Genomic DNA, 23027 nt, shown 5'->3' on the forward strand with positions numbered 1-23027 from the left:
CATAGATTCACTGCATTTTCCAGCTGTGTGGTAGAAGTCAGTCACAGGGTCTCCCTGAGTCAGTTTCGTCATCTGTAACATGGAGATAGCCACATTTCCCTTCTAGGGCACTAGAGTTTCCTCAAGTAAAAGGTCCAGCACAGCCCCAGACACTCAGGGGCCCTTACTAAGTGGCAGCTTTTATTGTTAGGAACACAGACCTAGTTGTACGTGGGTAGAGAAGTTACGCAGCCATAACTTCTCTGCCCCACTAAATGGGATGGTCTGGGCCGGGGCGGATGACAGACTCAGCAATTCTGTGGCCTCTTCCACCCAGATCGTGGCTGCCCTTGGGAATGCCATGGCCAGGAGGCCAAGTCTTCAGGCTCTCCCAGGCTCAGTCTAAGCCCGCAGCCCAGCCCTGAGGCCGGGAGAGGCAGCACTGCCCATATGGGGGCATGGACTAGCCCTCATGGCAGGCCAGTGTGCTGAGCTGAGGTCCACCTAGAGTTGCCCAGGCTAAGTGGTGACATTGGCCAAGGATGTCTCACAGGAACAGAGGCCCCAAGGTAGAGGCTGCTTGGCCATTAGAGCCAACAATCAGATAGATTTTTGTGTGTGTCCTGGCAAGGATCTTAGGGATCCTTGAAGATCTTAGGGATTCTGAGTGGAGTAGCCTGGGGGAGCTGGGCTGGCCTTAGGAAATGGGAGTTGAGCAGTAAAAAAGAAGAAGATTAAACTGAAGCCCTCAAAGATGGGAACCACCCCTGGGCCGCAGCCAGAATTAGGATAAAGAGGGGCTAGCAACCTCTGGGTATTTCCAAGGTATTATGATGTGAAATAATTGGACAGACTGAGAAACAGCATCCCGGAGTCATTTGCTGGAGCCTTGCACATTGCTCCCTCTATATTGGGCCCCAGCTGGGGACACAGCACAGGCCCCTGCTCCTCCACCTGAGGACCTGCTCACAGGCATCCCTGAGGTTGCTGGGCCTGGAGCAGCCCAGGATATGGAGACACCATGGGATTGACTAGGAGTGAACAGTAGTTGCTCAGTGAGGAGCCAAGAGGTTGAGTAATCAGCAGCACCCTTTCCAAGGGGAAAAGAAATTGTGTACTTCATTCCTTTCTTCAGATGCCCCACTTCCTTAAGCAGGCCTCCCTGAGACCATCACCTGTCTCCCTGCCTCTCCACCCACCATAAATGCAGTAAGTACACATGAGTGCACATGCCTACAGACAAACACACATGTGCATAAGCGTATATCTCTGCACAAAGACCTCTAACACATCGTTACCTTCTGTACTAGTCTTAAAACAGGGCATTGGTGTTAGATGAACTTTCCAGGAGTGCCTCCGTCCCAGCTTCCAGCCTATCTCATTCTTTTTCAAGCACCCAGCTGGGCCCCCGTCAGCCACTTAATCAGACAGCTTGCTGACCTTCCTGAATGCCCAGCTCTATGGGGACCACAAGAAGATCCCGTGGCCTCTGACTCATAGACACTTCCATCAGCTCAGGAAGCCACAAGTACCATACTTGAAAACAAGGGGGGATGGTTCAAGTCTACTCAGTGTAGTCCTCATCCCGAGCAACCCAAAGGCAAAGAAGCTCTTGTTCAGTGTGGGTTGGAACAATCAAAGTTTTTTAGGTGGGTGCCTGAATTGGAGCTTGAAGGGAGCAGAGTAGGGCTTTAAGAAGCACTGGGAATGGGAATGTAATCTAGGTGGCCAGAGTCACAGTGTGACCAAAGGCACGGCAAGGGATGACATGCTGAAGTAGCAAGGACCCAGAGGATGTATTCCTGGTTGAATTATGGGGGTCTGGAGATTTCAGGTGGGGCCACATTGTAGAAGAGGGGAAAGGGCTGTTTGTGCATGGAGAGCCTACCTGTGCCAGGCACCATGCATATTATTGCCCTTAATGCTCACGTTCGCCTGTCAATTAAATTGGACTTTATGGTTGAACAATGGGGCCCAGGGAGGCTAGGACGTTTGTTCAAGATCGAGCAGCAAGTATGGTGCTGGGATTCAAACCCCAGTATGTCTTGCTCCAAGGTTCTTTCTACCAACACTACCGTGCTTCCCAGACCAGCAAAATGGACACTATCCTGGAGGCAATGAAGAATGACTAAAGCTCTGGATCAGGGGCAATCACTGTGACGTTGTGACAGCAGAACTTGAGGGGCCTCTCGGGAGTATTACTGGGTGCTTTTAAGGAGAAGAGGTTGGAGGCAGGGGGACCTGAGAAAACGACAGAGTGGTAGTCAAGGTCAGGAGGAGCATGTGGCTAGCAAACGTGAAGAGAAAAAGGCAAAGCCGGAAGGATTTCTAAGGATGAAAAGAACATCTTGCTGACATACTGGACATGGGAAATGAAGAAGGAAGGCTCGTAGCTTCATGATGTTTGGCAAGGACAGGGATAGCAGCCAAAGGGAACCAGCTCTTAGGCAGACAGGAGGAAGGGCTCAGTGTCTAGTTGCCGGGTGTTGGTGGTGATGATGGGGCACCTGGTGGAAGATGATTTGCATCCCTGTAGGAGGTTGGAAGTATGGGACTGGCAGTGAGCGCGCTGAATGAGACCGACTGCCTGAGGGTCAGTGGAAGAAGCAGTGAGATTGGAGAGAAGACGAAAAGCGTGAGGAGATACCCACAGTACCAAGATGGAAGAGGGAAGAGAAGCTTGCAGAGAGTGGAGAAGGTGACCAAAGAGAGCCAGGGAACATGAGATAAGGGCAGTTTCCTAGAAGCCAGAAGTGTTTCAAGAGGAACAGGTGGCTGTAGTGTCAGATGCCAAAGAAAGTCTTCGTGTCAGGGAGACAGAGAAGAGGAACTTGAATGATCTTGGAGCAAGCACCTTCTTAGAGTCACAGGGCAGAGCCAGGTTGCAGTTAGGTATTAAGAAAAGGATGAATGAACAGGAAATGCAGGTGGTGGTTGTGAACTATGCATCTGAGGAGCTTGGCAGTGAAATGAAAGAGATTAGACAGCAAGTAGAAGGGGAAGAAGGCCAAGTAACACTGTTTTGACACCAAACACATGAAAAGGGGGTGATAAAAGATGGTCTTGTTTTATTCCTTATTCTCTTTTACATACTCTGGGGTTCTCTTTCTTATTCCCATCTTTCTGTCTGGAAGCCTGAGAGGCGGTCCGGAAATACCTGGGGAGCTGAGCTGCTTACCACCATAAAGTGGGCTTGCAAATGTGAGGATCAGCCTGCTCTCTCCTCATCTCCAGATACAAACATAGGGAGTTTGGAGCAGAGTGTGGGGAAGCTCTGGCCCTCGCCAACTGGCCTTAGGAAGGTCTCGGCTTCCTGTGTTCCAGGGTATGAGGGCTAACGTAGGGCTGGAGAGCAGGGAGTAGCCCTAGAGAATCATCTGGAAATACAATTAACACCTGTGACTCAGCTACTTCTCCTTGCTTATGCCTCAGCATTTTAATTTTACCTAAAAAGATGATATTTCTTGTTTGATGTTACGGGTGCCTCTCCCTGCCCCACTCCATAACCTCCCCATGGGACAATTGCTGGTCTCTGAGAACATGGCTCTGGCTGGTGTTCCAAGAGCATGGAAGGAAGAAGGAAGGCTGATCCTTCTCTGATGTCCCTATGCTGCAGTGTCCTGTAACATTTCTGCTGCTGGAAGTGTAAGCCAGGATTTGTGCCAGACTTTAATTCTCGTCCTTTGCTACATATGCTCCAAAGTTCTACACAAATATATTAGAAACTGATAAAGAACACACAGAGCTGCGCATATTATGCAGGTACTTCCAGCCATGGGGAAAGGTAGTGAGTGACTTCCTGCATCTGCTTTGGAGTGGAGAAGCCTGGGGAACTGACTGCTATTTTCTCTCAAGAGAGCTTTGCAGGGGCAGCAGGCAGCGTGCTTGCCAGGTCACCTTGGAACTGTGGACCAGACCAGGGACCAAGAGCTGGTCAGGCTCTTTGGTGTCAAGAGCTGGAGTCTTAGCTTCCTTACCTGCAGCAAGGCAGGAAGGGCCTTTATCAAAGGGCATTGGATTTACTAGATAAAAAGACCCTGACCCATTCTGAGTAGGAAGAGTTGAAAGGGAACAAGATGGTGGAGTAGTTGGTTTGTTGGGAGTAGGGGAGAGCCAGGAAAGGGTCTATGGGGAGCTGGAGAGAGGGGCACGTCAGCAAGGATAAGGCTGGCAGAATTGAAGTTCAGCTGTGCAGTGAACAGGCCAAGGCTGCAGAAAGGGGCAGAGCTGCATAGCTGTGTGTCTGTGCGTGTCATGAGCTGGGGTGTTAATGACCTTGCCTGAAGGGCAGAGCTCATGGCTCTGAGAAGTCAGGGCAGGGGGTATAGGTTCCAGCCTGGCCTGTCCATGCCTGGGCCCCTTGTTTCTGAGATTACAGCCCTTGCTGCCAAAAGCAGCTCCATGAAGCTGGTGTAAAACAAAGCAAAAGGTCCTTTTGTGATACTAGGTGCCTAAGAATAGCTCTGGCTGGGCTTGGGGAGGTGTCTACCATGGGCTGCATGTCCTGGGTCTTGTTCTCAGAGGTGTTCCTATGCCTGCTGTCTGGCGGTGATGACTGCCAATTGTAAGGGGGTGGAGGCTGTCAGTTCACGCCGGCCTCTGTTACTCTGCTTGTCCAGCTCAGCTTTAAGGGAGGGCAGAGCAACAGGGCAGAGGGAGGAATGGACAAGAAACTGGTCTAAATGTGTTGGGAAAGGGAGACAAAGGCCAGCGGTCTGAAAAGCAAATCTAGCTCGTGAAGCTGAAGAGAGTAAGGATCCTGGGAGGAGAGAGAGTAGGTCAAAGTGGCCAGGAGAGAGATGGAAGTGGGAAGAAGGCTAAGTGGGAAGGGCTTTTAGGAGGTGGTGGGAGGAAGCAGAGCAAGGCAGAGAAGTAGGGAGAATAGATGCAGAAGACAGGGCACATGGGAGGAAAAAGGATGAGGTATTAAGATGGTTGGAGATGAGGGTGGGCAGGGTGTCAGAAGGAGGGGGAAATAGATGAGCATTAACAGAGGAGAGCAGATGAAAAGAGAAGAGAAAGAAGTGGTGAAAACTGTGAGCACTCTCACTTAGACATGGGGCAGAGGAGGGAGTGGTGCAGCTCTTGGAAGGGCTTGGAAAAAAGGCTCTCAAACACCGTTCCTGTGAGATAACAATGCAGTTCAAATCCCTCCCTAATCTCCCCTCCTATTATTAGCCCTGCATCCTCTCAGAGAAGAGGCCACAGGTCCCTGGGCATTGTCCTTTCCCCCATGCCCTTGGCTAGAATTAGACAGACGTGCCTGTGTGGTCATCTGCTAACCATGGTCCTCATGGTTTCTGGCAATGTCACTGGAGAAGAACGTGGAGAGGTGGCTGGAGGAGACAGGAAGGTCACAGCACACCCTCTGTGGAACAAGCAACACCCAGACACCAGAAGGGGTAAAGCAGATCAGAGGCTTCTTTGTCCTCAAAGATTTCTCAGATCAATTAACACATCGCCAACATGATCACAGGTCTAGAGTGACAACAGTTAACGTGCAAAATAACTGAAAATTTGAGAGGCAGAGCAGTGAGGAGAGTGGGCAATTAGGAAGGTTTCTGGGGTAGGTAAGCCGGAGGCGGTCCCCGAAAGGGCTGGGTCTTGAGCAACCCATATTCATGGCCACTGTCCATGCTGTTGGCTTTCTGGAGGAAATAAGGGTGATGAGGGCAACTGTGTCCACCTTTCTGGCACAGCCTCTAGGAAGCAAGGTTCCCATAGCCCAGACAAAGAGTAGCCGCCTCCGGGGTTTCAAATAGACTGGTATTTGTGCCTATTTACTTGAAACTGCTGTTTCTTCCTTGTCCAATATGTTCTTTTTTAGTTTCCCCCTTGCCCTCCCTCTTGCCTCCAGTTTCCTTAATATTCATTATTTTGATATTTTGAATGGTCAAAAGATTTTATGTATATTTTTATCTCGAGCTCTTTCAACTTGGATAAGTCTAAATAAAATACATGATGAATAATGTACCAATGAGGTTGAACAGCTGCTGTTCTCTATTCATGTAAGGGTTCCAATTGCTCCTGCAGGATAAGGGACATAGATGAGATTCCCTGGATCTTATTCAGGGACGGGGTGGAGGTAGCTCCTCTCTCCCCCTCCCTCCCACCTCCCCTCGCTCTCACTGTTTTCTGTTGTTGTTTTTTGTCTTTCTGTCTTTTCTTCTCTCTCTCAAATCTCTTTCTGCTTCCTCTCTCACCTTCTTTATTTTCTCTCCCCCAAATTATAAAAGTAATGCTCACAGAAAAGTAACGTACAGCATGGGGAATAGAGTCAATAATATAATAACTATGCACAGATGGTTACTAGACTTGTGGTGACCATTTTGTAAGATATATAAACACTGAATCACTGTGTCACACACCTGAAACTTACATAGTATTGTATGTCAACTATAATTAAAAATGAATTTTTAAAAAAGTAATGCTCATTGCTTTAAAAATTCAAACAATGAATCTCCTATAAAGCAAAAGAAGTGGGTTCCCTTCCACTATTCATAGTCCCACTCCACAAAGGTAACCATGGTCATTAGTTGGAGTTTATCTGTCCAGACTCTTTTATGTGTATGTATAAAATATATGTTGGGTTTGTTTTCTTTTAACTGTGATATACAAAAAGGAAATGTTTGTAGTTTTTGGAGGCTTCAAGTCATGGGTGTTTCCAGAGTTCCCTCCCCCGGTAACTTACATTTGGATAATATCAGAGTCTCCAGCAGTTACACACTAATCCGTTATCAAATGTGAACCCAAAAAAGCCCTGACTGATGTGGCTCAGTTGGCTGGGCATCATTCAGCAAAGCAAAAGGTTTGATTCCTGGTCAGGGCACATGCCTTGGTTGTGGTTCGGTCCCTAGTCGAGGTATGTGCAAAAGGCAACCATTCGATGTTTCTATCCCTCTCTTTCTCACTTCTTTCCCTTCTCTCTAAAAATAAATAAATAAGATCTTTTAAAAAATGAATTAAAAAATGAACCAGAGAAGAAGGATCTGTAAGAGATGCCAGGAAACATTCCCTTTCTGCCTCTTCTTTGGCTCTGGACATCCTCCTCCTAGAGAACAGGGCCACTTGACAGAGACACTCTGCCTGCGGGCAGAAGTGACAGTAGGTACATGGTGGGGTCTAGGATCGTGAGAAATTATCCCAAGAGAGCAGAGGCAATTATCCGTCTCTGCTGTGAAAAAGTTTTGTTTTTCACAGCAGTAACACTAACATAATGATACTTGATCATTTCTTTTGCAAAACCGATTCTGGATTGTCCCATTTCTCATGCTTGGGAATTTATCTGGCCATTTCTGTTTTAGGCTCTGTAACTTATTTTTTAGGTCACATTTGTACCTCTCCTTTTTTTGTGGCAGCACTGAAGAGGCCTTTAGCCAAAAGTCAATCAAAACTTCTGGCCAAGATCCTAATATAGTTGGTGACTCTGATGCAGCCCTTTAGAGGACAGCTGGTGTAGTGTGGATGGCTGGTTTCCTGATGCAAAAGCATAAGCCCAGAAGCATCTGAAACACTCTGCTCCCTACTCTTCTCTTGCTCTGTGCTGCTCCCATGGGCCCGCCACTCCCCACTGCAGACCCCAGACTGAGTCAATACTAGTACCTCTGATTTCTTCTGGGTCCCAGAGACCTATGTCCTGGCCAGTCAAAGGGAACAGTCAGGATGGAAAAATAAGGAAAGAAAAATCCAAGGCAATTGTTATAGATCCTGACAAAGCAGGGTCAGTAGGATAAGGGCCTGAAATATGAAACCATCTTATCATACATACAGGGAGTGTGCATGTGGAGGACTAAAGTGGGAGGAAGGCTTGGAATCAGGAGGTGGAGGGTGGGAAAAGAGAGCACAGGGAATGGAGTCAACAGCCCCAAAGAATACTGGTGAGCCCTAGGAAAGCCTAGCCAAGGATCCTAGGGAGGAGAGCGGAAAGCGTGGCCTGGCTCCTCCCATCCTTTTTCCTTTCTCTCCTCTCCTATGCCTCATTAACCTGTAGAATCAGTCTTGCAACTGTATCTGACTCTATTTCAGGCCCCAGGCAAGAGGGATAGAATGAACTTCTGCCTGCACTTGGAATCTCAACATCAAGCCATCCTTGCTGCTCTACCCTAGTTCTAGAAACTTAGCTTCTATCTTGTTCCTAAGACTTAGGCACCACCCTGTGTCCCAATCTGGTAACTGAGCTCTGGTCCTGTCTTGGTAACCTTCTTAGTTTTTCTGGCTTCTGTCTACTTATCAGAGATTAGATTTTCCCCTTAAGCCCCAGATTGGAAGCTGGGGGCCCTGTTTTCTGACAATAGAGGGAGACAGCATATCTTAATGATTTAAAGTAAGTTTAACATCAAAGAGACCATTGTTCAAAACCCTGACTCCACGATGGACCTGTCTGAGAAAAAAGTGAAGTGGTATGCAGAGTGTTATGACTGAAAGTGTGATCCATGGACTAATACATCCACCCACATCAATGGGAGCTTATTAGGACTGCAGAATCTCAGGCAGCAACCCAGACCTATTGAAAGAGAATCTGAATTTTAACTAGACTCCCTCACCGGCCCCGCCCAGGGATTAAATGCATATTAAAGTTTAAGAAGCGTCAGTGTAGAAGAAACAGCACAGGCTCTGGAACTAGGAGGATCTTGCTTTGAATCACAACAGCAAACTGGAAGCTTACCTGTCAAATATGAATGGTAATACCTACCACATATATTTGGCTTTAGGAGTATGTATATGATGTTATTTTAAAAAGTTGTATAACCATTATGGAAAACAGTACTAATATTCCTCAAAAAATTAAAAATTGAATTAACATAGGATCTAGCAATCTCACTTCTAGGTGTATATCCAAAGGAAATGAAATCACTATCTAGAAGAGATATCTGCACCTAATGTTCATTGCAGAATTATTTACAATAGTCAAGACATGGAAACAACTGAAATGTGCATTGAAAGATAAAGGGATAAAGAAAATGTGAGATGCACACACATGCACACTTACACACACATGCACACTTGCACACGCATGCACACTTTCACGTGTGTGTGTGTGTGTGTGTGTATTCCTTTCTTTTGGAGGAAATACTTTTAAGTTAAGGCTTGAAGGGTGAGCTGGAGTAGGTAAAGGAAAGAAGAGCTGGGTAGAGAGGTCAGCATGTCCAGAAGCCTGAAAGGAATTGAAATGAATTCAGTGTGACTAAAGAATGGGAGTAATCACGGGAAATATGGCAAGAGAAGAGCCTGGGAGGCAGGTGAATGCTGGTCACGAAGGGCCTTACAAACCAAATTAGAATTTAGACTTTAATCTACATGAACCGAGCAGCTATTAATGTGCTTTTTTTCACTGAATTTTTTTTCTTTTTTACACAGAGAGAGGAAGGGTGTGTGTGTAGAGGGGAGAGAGAGAGAGAAAAAGCGAGTGAGTGAGAGAGAGAGATCGAGAGATCAGTTTACTGTTTCACAATTTATTCGTTCATTGGTTGATTCTTGTATGTGTCCTGACTGGGAATCAAACCCACAGCCTTGGTGTGGTGGGGAAAATGATGCGCTAACCAACTGAGCTACTCTAGCCAGGGCTCCATTAGTGTGTTTTAAGAGGGGAAAGTGATGTAACTGATTTTATAGAATAGGTAGTAAAAAACGACATTAAGTTTCCTGATGCATTTTGTAGAGAGGATTCAAGATTTGTTGTCACGAGTAGGAAATGAAGAGAACTGCCTAGAGAAGCTGAGAATTAGAGATGAAAAATGGGAAGAGGTTCAGGAGAAAGGAACCTAACGTTATTTCTATTATTCTATAGATTTCACTTTCATCATGTCATGTCTCCTCCCTTCTTTTCCATTCTCTCCTTAAAATCACTAGGCGAGGTCCCAGTCACAAGTGTCTTCATAAAACAGAGGCAAAGAAAGAAGATCTGACACACAGAGAAGAGGCAATGTGGCCAAGGAGGCAGATATTGGAGCTATCAGCTTGGAGGAGGCAAGGAATGGACTGTCCTCTTGAGCCTGCAGAGGCTCAATATCTTGATTTCCAATACCTTGATTTCATACCAATGAAAGCAATTTCAGACTTCTGGTCTTCTGAACAGTGAAAGAATATGTTTCTGTTGTTTTAGGACACCAAGTTTGTGGTAATTTGTAAAAGCAATAATTGGAAATCAATACAAAGTAAAAATGTAAAACTCTTAGGAGTGAATTTAACAAAAGAAGTGCAAAATTCACTCTCTGAAAACTAGAAAAATATTATTAAAAGAAATTTTAAAAGACCTAAACAAACAGAAAGACATCTCATGCTCTTGAATCAGAAGGCTTAATTTTGTTAACATGGAAATACTCTCCAAACTCATCTACAGATTCAACACAATCCCTATCAAAATTCCAGCTAGCTTCTTTGCAGAAATTTACAAACTGATCCTAAAATTCATATGAAAATGCAAGAGACCCAGAAGAGCCAAACAATCTTGGAGGACTCACACTTCCCAATTTCATTTTTTAAAACTTTTATTTATTGCCCTGGCTGGTGTGGCTCAGTGGTTTGAGTGCCAGCCTGCAAACCAAAGGGTCACTGGTTCAATGACCACTCAGAGCACATGCCTGGGTTGCAGGCCAGGTCCCCAATAGGGGGCACACAGGAGGCAACCACACATTGATGTTTCTCTCCTTCTCTTTCTCCCTCCTTTATCCTCTCTCTAAGTATAAATAAATAAAATCTTTTAAAATTTTTTAAATTTATTGATTGATTTTAGAGAGAGAGAAAGAGGAAGGGACAGGAGGAGGGATGGAAGGAGGGAAGGAGAGAGAGAGATCGAGAGATCAGTTTGTTGTTCTACTTATTTATGCATTCATTGGTTGATTCTTGTATGTACCCTGACTGGGGATCAAACCAGAAACCTTCGTGTATTGTGATGATGCTCTAACCAACTGAGATACCTGGCCAGGGTGCACACTTCCCAATTTCAAAACTTATTACAAAGGTACAGTAATCGAGATGGTATGGTACTGGTATAATGAAATTGAATTAAGAGTCCAGATAGATCAATGAAATTGAATTAAGAGTCCAGAACTAAACCTGTACATTTATGGTTAATTGATTTTCAAAAAGGGTATGAGACAATTCAATGGGGGTAAGAATAGTTTTACAACAAATGGTGCAAGGACAACTGGATATTAAAATGAAAAAGAATGAAGGTGGTCCTCTATCTCACTTCATACACAAAAATTAACTCAACGTGGATCAAAGACCTAAATGTAAAAGCTAAACTCTTAGTATAAAACAGACACATAAATCTCACAATCTTGTATAAATCTTTAGTTATGACACCTAAAGCACAAGCAACAAAGAATAATTAGATAAACTGGACTTCATCAAAATTTGTGCTTCAAATGATACAAATGATACACATCGAGCAAGTTAAAAGACAACACACAGAATGGGAGAAAATATTTTCAAAACATGTATTGGATAAGCAATTTATATCCAGAACACACAAAGAATTCTTACAATCAATAATGAAAAGACAAATAACCCAATTAAAAATGGACAAATGATCTGAATAGACATTTCTTCAAAGAAGATATACAAATGGCCCATAAGCACACCAAAAAAATGCTCAACATCATTAGCCATTAGGGAATTGCTACTCAATATCACAATGAGATACTACTTCATACTCACTAGGGTGGCTATAATTAAGAATACAGATTAAAATAAGTGTTGGCAAGGATATGGAGAAATTGGAACACTCATTCATTGCTGGTGGAAATGTAGAATGGTGCATCCTTTTTGGAAAACAGTCTACAAATTCCTCAAATGGTTAAACAGAGTTAAAATATGACCCAACAGCTACACTTCTAGGTATACATACCCAAGAGAAATGAAAATGTACTTCTCCACAAAAACTTGTATAAATGTTCATAGCACTATTTACAACAGCCAAAAAATGCAAACCCAAATGTCCATTAACTGATGAGTGCATAAATAAAATGCGGCATATCCATACAATGAAATATTATTCAGCAATAAAAAGGAATAAAGTTATGATACATGCTACAGTAAAGATGAAGCTTGAAAATATCATGCTGCCCTGGCTAGGCTCAGTGGGTTGAATATCAGTCTGCGAACAAGAAGTTCACAAGTTCGATTCCAGGTTAGGGGCTGTGCCTCAGGTGTGGGCCAGATCCCCAGCTGGGGGTGTGTAAGAAGCAACTGATTGGTCTTGTACGTGTTTTTCTCCCTCTCCTTCTCCTTTCCTTCCCCTTTCTCTAAAAATAAATAAATGAAATCTTTAAAAGTTTTTTGAAAAAAATTACGTTATGCTATGTGAAAGCACCAGTCACAAAAAGTCACATTTTGCATGATTCCATTTTTATGAAATGCCCAGAATAAGCAAATCTATTAGATCACAATGATTAGTGGTTGCATAGGACTGGGTGTGAGGGGTAAATGGGGAGTCACTGCTGCTGGGCACATTCTTTTAGGGAATAATAAAACTATTCTAAAAATTGTGACATTTGCACAACTCAGTGAATACACTAAAAATTATTGAATTATATGCTTTAAATGGGTGAATTATATGGTATGTGTATTAAATTTCAATAAAGCTGTAAAAAAAATTTACTTAGTATGTATTGGGTTGGCCAAAAAATTCATTTGTTTTTTTCCATAAGATGGCTCTAGTAGCACTTAGCTGACTTTAACTTCATTCGAAACAGTTCTATTAGATTTTATTGTGACAGCTGTCATATAAGCATGCATTTTTTAAAAACTTATCAAAATTGGTGAATTTTTTTGTGTAGCCATTTTAATATTGAAGATGGAAGAAAGTAAGTGACATTTTTGGCATATTATGCTTTATGATTTCAAGAAAGGTAAAAACGCAACTGAAACACAAAAAAGATTTGTGTAGTGTATGGAGGAGGTGCTGTGACTGATTGAATGTGTCAAAAGTGGTTTGTGAGACCAGGCTGGTGTGGCTCAGTTGGCTGGGCATCATCCAGCAAACCAAAAGGCCGTGAATTTTATTCCGGGTCAGGGCCCTTGCCTGGGGTGCGGGCTCAGTCCCCAGTCAGGTGCTTCTCTCCCTCTCCCTCCTTTCCCCTCTCTAAAATTAAAAAAATAAAAATAAAAATAAGTGGTTTGCAAAGTTTCCTGCTGGGGATGATTTCTTGATGGACAATGCTCCATGGTTGGTCAGGTAGAGTAGTTGAAGTTGATAGCAATCAAATCGAGATATTAATTGAGAACAACCAATGTTATACCATGTGGGAGATAGCTGACATACTCAAAATATCCAGACCAATAAAGTTATTGGTGAAAATGAAAAATGCATCTTTTATTTTACGGAAAAACCATATGGTCTTTTTGGCCAAACTAGTATGTGCAAATGTTATGAATGATTGCGTTTTATGTTCTTGTCTTCTTTGCCAACATTTGATTGGCCCTAGGAAACTTTTCCTAATACAAATCCTGACAAATGGTACAAAAACTGTTGGTTAATTGACTGTTAAAGCACCCTGAGCTTGCATGCTGGGCCTGAAGCAGTAAATGTTAGAAGCAGAGGCATGAGCATTGGATACCCTTTGCCTTCTTCCTGAGTTCAGCAAAAGATTTAAAAACCAGGATTTCCTCACCCTGGCTGTTGAAATAGAGAGATTAGTCCTTCCTTAACTCTAGAAGGCGGCTCTAAGTCAGACAGAAGTTCTGATTTCTGGGCATAGGTCCACTCTGTAGTTGCTAGACGAATTCAAGACCATCACTTGCCCTTGCAGTGCTTATTTCCTAAGGCAGACCAGGGGAACAATTAACACCTCTCCAACTTACTTTACCTGTGAGAAACAGGAGTGGACTGATACATTTGAGAGTATTGAAGAAGGGCATAACGAAATACGGAGAGGCTGGGTTTGAACCAAGTTCTGCTAACTTGTATGACTAGGGGCAAGTCACGTAAATCTGAACCAGCTTCCTTATTTGTAAAACGTACTCCCTTTCATACCCCCACAACTGGTAGGAGTGTAGAGTGTTGGGGAGGAATCTGGGGGTTTTTCCGTACCACCCCTCGGTGCGCACGATGACGACGAGCGTCCTGGTTGTTCGTGTCTGAACCTTAGGCTTCTCTGGCCCAATTCTTTTATTTACAGATTAACAAAGCTCGGTGATCGAGTGACTGCTCCGTGGTCACACAGAAATACGGTCACAAAAATGCATCCAAAGGCTACGGGATCTGTGAGCAATCTCGCGCGGCCTGCGGAGTAACACCGTGGCACCTGCACAACTTAGGACTTCCTCAAAGTTACGGGGAGACCCGCCACCTACAGGCCAGTTCAGGCCCCGGAAGGGAAGCATCCGGAAGAGACTCTGGGTATGCGGCATCCAGGAGCCAATACGCTCTCAGTTACCTCGACTAACTCCTCTTTTTCCATTGGGCCTCTTTAAGTGTCAATCAGTCACTTTCCCAGTTTTTATTGGTTCAGCTTCAATCATTCTACTCAATTTGCTAATCGCATGCTTCTTTCCCAGAGCAGGGCATCTTTACGTCATTTGGGTCTCCGCCTAAATCTGACGGATTTAATCAGTTCTTCTATTCCATTGGCTGGACCCGGTCCCTTTTCTTGTACATCCTGTTCGAGGCGGAAGTGAGAGATCCGCTATTCCTATTGGCTTAGATTTGCAAACTGCGGTTGTCCATCAGTCTCTCAACCAGGAAGTATGGCTCCGGAAGAGGTGGGCTTTGCGAAGATGGCGGCTCCGGTGATTGTGGTATGTTATCTTTCTCGAGTTGCTATCGTGGAAGTTTCTTTTATCCTAAGTGGCTCAAGCAAATTATTGGCGTGAACCTCCCTGGCACAGCGCGGGGAAAAGCAGCAGTACGGAGACAGGGCTGGAATTATCGCTTCTTTCCAATAACCTTTTGAGGGGCTGGCCCGCTAGAAGGCGAGGACGCTTGTGAACAGGAGTGGGAAGGCCGGAGGTCTGGGCGTCTGAAGGAAAAGGGGCTTTTCCATCTCGTAATCCTGAGGAAGGAATGGCTTTTCTTTACTTTCGCTCCTGTAGGAGGTGCTGGAGTCAGACCTGTCAAGTGCTGTGGCGCTTTTGAAAAACCTCCAGGAGCAGGTAAGTAGCGTCACCCCTTTTAGAATAGATTAATCACGGTTTGACTTTGTGTGTCACGCCTCCAGACTTTGGTGATCTGGGGGCATGTATTTGAATGCTACCAAATACCATTCAGAGCAAAGTGATTTGATGAAGATCTTTTCAGGTTACAATGAAAAGTAATTGATTTCTGCATCCAAAGGGATGCAGAAAACTCAAGAAAGAAATTATCTGTATCAATTTTCTTTATACTTACAGCTAAGGAAGCAGATGCTGGGAAAGGTGATGTGATTTGCCCTTGGCATGCCCAGCTAATTTACGTTTATATAGTTCTGTACACTACAAGTTCAACCAGTACAGATAAAGTTACAGTCCCCCCATCACCACTGGCCCAGTCCCCGTCGCCGGCCCATGGGTTTGGTAAGGTGGTTTCTTTAGCTTTAAGAAGAGATGAAAGTCTTTTCTATCCGTTGAAGAAGTTTCAGAAACCATCTCTCCTATCATTTCCCAGAACTGAAAAAAGATAGTATTGCACGTTGGACGGAGTTTAAGATAATTTTTAGGTGGTATTGTTTAGCTTTTGCCCTTCACAGCTCACAGAGATCATGACGTATTCTTGTCAGCTGGTTGTGTTTTGGTTTTTTTTTTTTTTTTGGTCTAATTTCAGGTAATGGCTGTAACTGCACACATTCAAGCTCTGACAAAAAGAGTTCAAGCTAGAGCCTATGTTACAGAGAAGGTAAGATATACATGAAGAGTAAGCATCCCCTGACTTGATGTTATCAACAGTTCTTTCATGATTGGTTTATTGAATGTCTGTATGTCGTAAGCGTTGAAGCTTTAAAGATGAAAAAAATTCAGTTTTTGTGCTGAAGTCTAGTGAGTAAGACAGATCAAAGTAGTAGGTATAAGCAGTAGCAGCCATGTCACAGACTCTTGATGAGTACCGTACAAGCGAAGGAGAGAGTAATTGCCAGAGAAACAGGAAGTCAGGGAAGGCTTCTCAGAAGAGGTAAAAGGATTGTGAGGAATAAACAGGAGTCTGTAGAGAAAGAAATAGATGTGCGAAGGCACAAAGACCTGAAAGCATGGTGATACTGTGCGAAAGGAGGTAAGTCCTTTAGTGTGGTTGGATGTACATTATGTGTATGTGTGCGTGCGTGTGCGTTAGGCGTAGGAAATAAGACTTGAAAAGTAGTGACTGAAAAGTCTTGTCAGCTGAGGAGTTAACTATTGCATTTTATCTAATGTAAGATGCTGTTAATTGAGGACATACTGCTCACTTTATGTGTATACAGTGCTAAGGAAAAATGCTGCCTGTTCATCTGTGATGTAATGCTAAGATACCATTGATTTAAAAAAAATGCATCCTGACTTCAGAGATGTCAAAATATGACAACAATGTGCATCGTAAAATTGAAATATAGTAGTTTATAAATTAAGGTCTTGTAGAACCTTCTCAGGGATCATTTAGTATGGTCAGTATAGACAGAGGGTTCTGGATCCCTCCTACTTGCTTCAGCTGGAAAATCTGATGTTACCTATTTTATATATGGAGTTTTTGTCCTAAGATGATATTTAAGCAAAACATTCCATAGGTCAACAAAAGTATGAAAATCATGGCATTGGGATAATAAGAATCACTGAAGGATTTTTAATCATGGGATTTATGCTTTAGAAAGCAGTTTTGTGCTTTAGAAAAATAGCTAATAGCATTTTAAATATATTCTCTTCGTCTTTTCTTTCTCATCATTAAAGTTTATTCTTGTCTATTTTTATATTTTCTTATTTTTTTCAGTCTTTGCTTTTTCTTCCTTCTTTGTTTTCCTCTCATGGGCCTGTAACCCATTTTGTACTTGACAGTGCCCAAGCTGGTTAGAAGAGCCTACTTCTCAAATTCTTGGCTGTCTTTATTCTAGGTGCCATGGTTTGTTCCATTATAATGCTGTTTTGAGAGAGGCTGCCAGCATCTATCTTACATCACTATATATTTGTTTATTCATTGAATAGATATTCACTGGCTTATCACCAAAGACTTCTACTAGGTGTTTTGTAGGTTACAAAGTGCTTTCATGTTATCTTATTTGAGCCTCATAATTACTCTTTGACACGTGAAGGAAATACTGTTCATATTACAGATGAGGAGACTGATGTTAAAAGTTAAAAGGTTAAGTAACTTACCCAATGTGTGACTATTAAATACCTAATTCAAAATTTAACTCAACTTCTCTGTCTTTAAATCCTTTGCTTACCTCCTATACTACACTAGTGCTGATCTTAAGAGCTTATCTTGTTGACTTAAAGATATCTAGGGTGTAAGTATTAGAGTCTGATATGGAAGGTCTAGGACTGAGTTTGAATCCCAGCTCCACTCCTCTTAACTGTGTAATGTTGGGCAGAGTATCTAACCTGCCTGACACAGGTCTTCTAGGGCTGTGGACTTTCTTAGTTTCATTTTGTGTAACAGTGACTCCTTTTTTTAAAGAAATAACTATAACTTGTCAGTGCTCACACATGTTCTTTTTTTTTATTTAAAAGAATAAACTTGTATAATTTTACTTAATTTTTTGCCTGTAAATATAATAAGCTTTTAATTTTAGCAAGATTTTTTTTTAAATTTTAGAAAGTTTGGAAATTATGTAAAAACACAAGGAAGAAAATTAAAGACCAATATAATCACTGTTCTGAGATAATCACTAGGGTACATTTTTTGAAAATTTCTTTGATTATAAAAATAATATATGTTTGATGTAAAAAGGTCCACAGTACAAGCACTCCGTTTATTCCTTTTTCTCAGTTTAATCTCCATGATAGCAGTTGTTAAATGTGTGTTATTTTCCAGACATACTTCCGTACATACAAAAAGTGTGTACCTCATATCCCCCATCTTTAGTTGAAACCATTTATACACACTTTCTGCATAGTGTAGAGAGTGTGTTGACATGGAATTTAGTATGATAGACATTATGTCAATATGTATAAGTCACTGTTTTTACCTATGTCACGTAAGTCCATTGTATGGGGCTAGAGTCAGTAATCATTTTGATTAAATTAGTTTAGAATTCAGCAGTGTATGGAGACATTGAAAAAAAATTTTATAAGAATTTATTTGAGCCAAACTGATGACATAAGCTGTGGAATAAGATCTCAGATGTTCCTGAGAGTAACAGTTTTGCAGTTTCTTTTATGCATTTGAAATTAAGGAGAGGATGTAAGGAGATTGGAGAAAGTAAGGCAGAGATTGGATTATAAGATAGTTAAGATTATGTACTGTCTTGAGGGTTAAGACCCTACTTCTGACATTTCAAAGGTGTGTTAACCTTGATGCACAAGAACAATGGGCAGGGTTGCCTTAAAACCTCTCACTAAGAAGGTTGTAGGTTGTGACCACCATCATTATTTGCCCATAAGGAATTTATGATCAGATCACCCTGTGAAGTTATTTTTCGTAGAACCTGTTTTTTCCTCCACAATTCTCCTTTTTGGTCACAAATCAGTCCGAAGGGTGCATTGATGACCAACCTTATAGTCAGGTAGCATGGTCTCAAAGTGCTGGGAAAGCTCATTCCTAGGAGTCTCAGTATTGATATCTTGTTGACCTGTGGGGATGGGGCAGTACTGTTGTAATCATGGGATCTGAGTTGAGGCAGAATTTTTCCCAAAGAATGGAAAATTAGGTAAATGGAAGGCAATGAGGTCTTATGATCTTTATTGTGAAAAAAACTCTGGATCATTTCTGTCCTATGAAGTATCATGATCTGAGTTTTGCCTTACCGTCTTTCTGTATTTGGCATTTAATGTGGCATTTACATGAGCCATGAAAGAGTATTAACAGATATCTCATACATGTTCAGTAATCAAACAGTTGGACTATTTGGAAAAAACTCCAAAAACAAGTATAACTGTTACTATGACTAATATCATTAGCGGACAGGTAGAGACAATCAAACAAAGTATATTCTGAGTTCATCATCAATCTGTAGGTACACAGGCCTTGTCTATGTCTTGGGATAGCTGTCTACTTTGGTGTCAGTGGCTGCTTATCCTCAAGAAATCTTTCACATCTACAGACGGAGGTAGATGTCCATTCACAGTTAGGCACCCGATAAGATCCTTTCCAATGAGGTTGGAGGGTGTGTCTTATTAGATGTCCTTCCCAATAAACAATATCTCCAGGTGGCAGTCAGTGATCTTTAAAATAAAGTCTTTGTCTTCTGGGAGTCCACCAAATTCACCTGATGCAAAGCAAGGAGCTGGTAGGGCACGGTGGGCCCTTGCTTGTACCTAACACTAGATCCAGGTCCATGGAGTGGTCCTGGGTGGGCTTTTTCAGATTCCTGCCAGTTACTAGGTAGATGTTGACATCAAACCATTTCCCAGCTTATGGGACACCCCGGCATCCTCCCTGTGTCTTCCGCAGCCACTACAAGTTACACTGGGACCAGATTGTCTTGAGGGGGTGTCAGTGAGGCAAGGCCAGTGATGCTGCTGAACATCCTCCAGTGCCTGAGCAGTGCTCCACAAATTATCTGTCCCCAAATGTTAATAGCCCTGAGGTTGAGAAATCTGTCTATAGTCATTTTGGGGGATACATTGATTTTCTTGCTCTCATTGTGTTTCAGTAGAGCTCTAAGCCTTGCTTCTCTCATGTTAGCATAATTTCTCTGGCCATTTTAGGTATAGCCACTCCCTTGAGACTTCTCCAGATACCTTACATGAATTTATTGGGAAACACTTGGACTTGGAAAAAATGATTCTGTTTGCCCTAGGTTCTCCTCTTTATTCTCTGGCTAAAACTGAATTTGCATCTTTTACTGTTTTATTCAACTCAGGGTCTCAGCCTCTTGGAAGTGAAAGACCAGCTACTGCTCATGTACCTTATGGATTTGAGCCATCTCATCCTGGACAAAGCCTCAGGAGGGTCTCTCCAGGGACATGCTGCAGTTTTGAGACTGGTAGAGATTCGTACGGTATGAAGCATTTGGTGTGTTAGCGTTCTAGGTTTCCAAATCCTGAACTCCAGGACTAGCACACAATAGCTATCATTTAAGTGGATGTTATGTTTAAGTGAGGAAACCGAATGAAAAATAGTATTTTTTCTCTTCATTTGTTCTAGTTTGTGCATATTTTTGGGTGCTTTATCTGTCAAGTTAATATAGAGACTCTGGTATGTGCTTAACTTTGGGAAGGGTATGTGATCCATTTTAACCATGTTATAGGTTTTGGAAAAACTTCGTCCCTTGGACCAAAAACTGAAGTATCAAATTGACAAACTGGTCAAGACTGCAGTGACAGGCAGCCTCAGTAAGTGGGGGAAACTGTAGGGTTACGTTGGGTCTATCATTAAGTCCCAAATCTTGTATAATTTCTTGTTGTTTGTTTTAATGTTTCAGGTAAGAATGACCCACTCTGTTTTAAGCCTCATCCCAGCAATATGATGAGCAAGGTAAGGGGTCTTGTTACCCTCATTTTCCTGAGTGATGTAAGCCTGAATGGGCCTTGTGGTGATCCTGGGTTCTCCTGAGATTTTCTTATTTTTGTTGATTCCCAGCTGTAAGAATGTTGAGTATGAGATTCTCCCTTCTCCCTTTTGTTTATATTCCCACGTCCCCAGGTTACGCCAGCTTTGGATTTTCTAATCACCCATCCAACTAACACTAAGTTTGTGGGCATTATGTTCTTTTTGTAGTTGAGTTCTGAGGATGAGGAAGATGATGTGGAGAAAGGCAAGCCTGGGGCTTCAGGGAAGAAGTCTGCGAACGGAGCAGTTAAGAAATATGTTCCACCACGCTTGGTTCCAGTACATTATGGTATGAACTGTGGCTACTCCCTCCTCCATGTGAATTGTGTTTCTCTGCTCCTTTCCTCTGTTCTGAGATAACCCTTGCTAATTTTTATCACATAGATGAAACAGAGGCTGAACGGGAAAAGAAGCGCCTAGAACGAGCCAAGAGGCGAGCGTTGAGCAGCTCTGTCATTCGTGAACTTAAGGAGCAGTACTCAGATGCCCCAGAGGAAATCCGTGATGCCCGGCATTCTCATGTTACTCGCCAGAGTCAGGAGGATCAACACAGGTCTGAGTCCTTGTGATTAGACATTGTTTTCCAGGCTATAGAGACCTGTTCTTTTGCTTTGGGTGAATGTGATTAAGTCTGGTTCCAAGAGAGCCCATGTTATATAGAAAACGGAGTGGAAAACTTGGGAGAACAGCTTCTAAGAATTAGGCATTTGAAGTACAGAATAAGAACTAGTGAAAAAAATCCACCCTCCCCCCAACTGTTTAGGCTGAGCAAATGCTACATCAAGAGTAATATATGGAGTTCCACCGAATAGGACTTTAACATTCTGTATTTCATTATCATAGCTCTCACTTTTGTGCAGAAGGCCATAAAAGCAGGTTTTTAGATAATGGCATCGAGAGCACTGGATAAGTTCAGGGAAGAGAAGTAGGAAAGTGATTATAACTTGAGTACAGACTCATTGACTTTGCCGAGTTGATAGGCTTGAATGAAAGGACCCATGTAGCTAATTTTGTTTATGGGTCTGAAATATAAGAATTTGCTAATATAATAGTTTAACTATTTCTATGGTTGGGCTTGAGTTCATCTCTAGGGAGGAGGGAAGTTCTATCACAAAGGACATTTCCTTGAGGAAGCTCAGTAGTGAGAATTTGGTACATCCTTACCAGGTACTATATTGCCCTGCTATGAAATTTCTTGAGAACTGTCTCAATAAGGGTGAGTAACTGTCTGGGCCCAGGTTCTGGGCTGCAACTTTGTGTCTTAATGGACCGAGCATGCTGGAAACAGTGTCTCTTTCTCTGACAGGATTAACTATGAGGAGAGCATGATGGTGCGTTTAAGTGTCAGCAAGCGAGAGAAAGGACGGCGAAAACGAGCAAGTGTCATGAGCTCACAGCTTCATTCTCTCACGCACTTCAGTGACATCAGTGCTTTAACAGGAGGAACCCCTCATCTTGATGAGGTGAGGTTATAAGACAGTGGTGGGAGATGACCTCCGTGTTTTTAGCCAAAAGTATGTGGGGCTTCTTACCATCGGAACTTGGGAAGGGATACTAACATTTGCAAGCTCACTGCTATTCCTTCACTTCTCCATCTGTCTCCAGGATCAGAATCCTATTAAGAAGCGGAAGAAGATACCTAAGAAAGGTCGGAAGAAAAAAGGTCAGTAAATGGCTGGGACTTAGATGATCAAGTGCAGGGTGGAGAGTATGAATTGGGAGGTCAGCTTTGGATTTGCCATCCTAGGTCTTACCAGCTACTATAGTATCTCTTCCATGCTAGACATTAGTCTCTTTAGATGTGGGCTTTTATTTTTCTTCTTTCCCAAGCTCAAAATTAGCATCATTCACAAAAGAGATTTTTGGATTCTTTCTCCAAGGTCTCACAACTCCTGTTCAGGTGTCCTTAAATAGAGCTATAAAAGTGTCACTTGAAGGAACCATTATTCTATTTCAGTTTCTTCCTACTTCTAGTTAGTCTTTTGTCCTGGGACGATATAGAGTAGAGCATAGGGGACCCACCCCTGTTGAGCCCTTCTTTCTAGATGTCTTTTTATTCTGTCCCTTCAGCTTTCCCAACGGTCCTTTGCCTCATTCTTGGTTTCCCTTCCTTTCAGGTTTTCGGAGGCGGCGGTGATATGGGTGTACATATTTATATATTGTTTTGTCATCCTGATATACTTCTAGTTTCACTGTACGCAGTTTTTTTCCTTGGAATTTATTAATTGCTCTGGACATGTGAGAAGACCTTTATTAATAAAATTGATTCTACTTACGAATTGACGCCCCTTTTGCACATGTATGACTCAATTGCTTTGTGTGGAGTATTTTAGATGAAAGGGTAATAAAAGGGAAAGGTGAGATTTTTGGGGAGAATGGGAAAAGTTTGGCTTTATATAGTTTTCTTTAATAACAGAAACTATAAATTGGTTATTTAACCAAAAAAAAAAAG

At 42.6% G+C, this 23027-nt stretch overlaps 1 protein-coding gene across 1 annotated transcript; it reads left to right on the plus strand.

Annotated features, from left to right (window-relative positions):
- The first annotated feature begins 14663 nt into the window (after positions 1 to 14663).
- NGDN (neuroguidin) lies at positions 14664 to 22817 on the plus strand. The gene is made up of 11 exons (XM_054577838.1): positions 14664 to 14721; positions 15016 to 15075; positions 15722 to 15793; positions 19887 to 20024; positions 20274 to 20358; positions 20448 to 20500; positions 20744 to 20864; positions 20960 to 21128; positions 21882 to 22038; positions 22181 to 22238; positions 22693 to 22817. Exons 1-11 carry the CDS (start codon positions 14671 to 14673, stop codon positions 22710 to 22712), a joined length of 984 nt encoding a protein of 327 aa, XP_054433813.1. The 5' UTR covers positions 14664 to 14670; the 3' UTR covers positions 22713 to 22817.
- Positions 22818 to 23027: the final 210 nt, after the last annotated feature.

The sequence above is a fragment of the Pteronotus mesoamericanus genome, unplaced genomic scaffold, assembly GCF_021234165.1.
Source record: "Pteronotus mesoamericanus isolate MK-2021 breed Mesoamerican mustached bat unplaced genomic scaffold, CSHL_Meso_final contig_46, whole genome shotgun sequence".
NCBI lineage: Eukaryota > Metazoa > Chordata > Mammalia > Chiroptera > Mormoopidae > Pteronotus > Pteronotus mesoamericanus.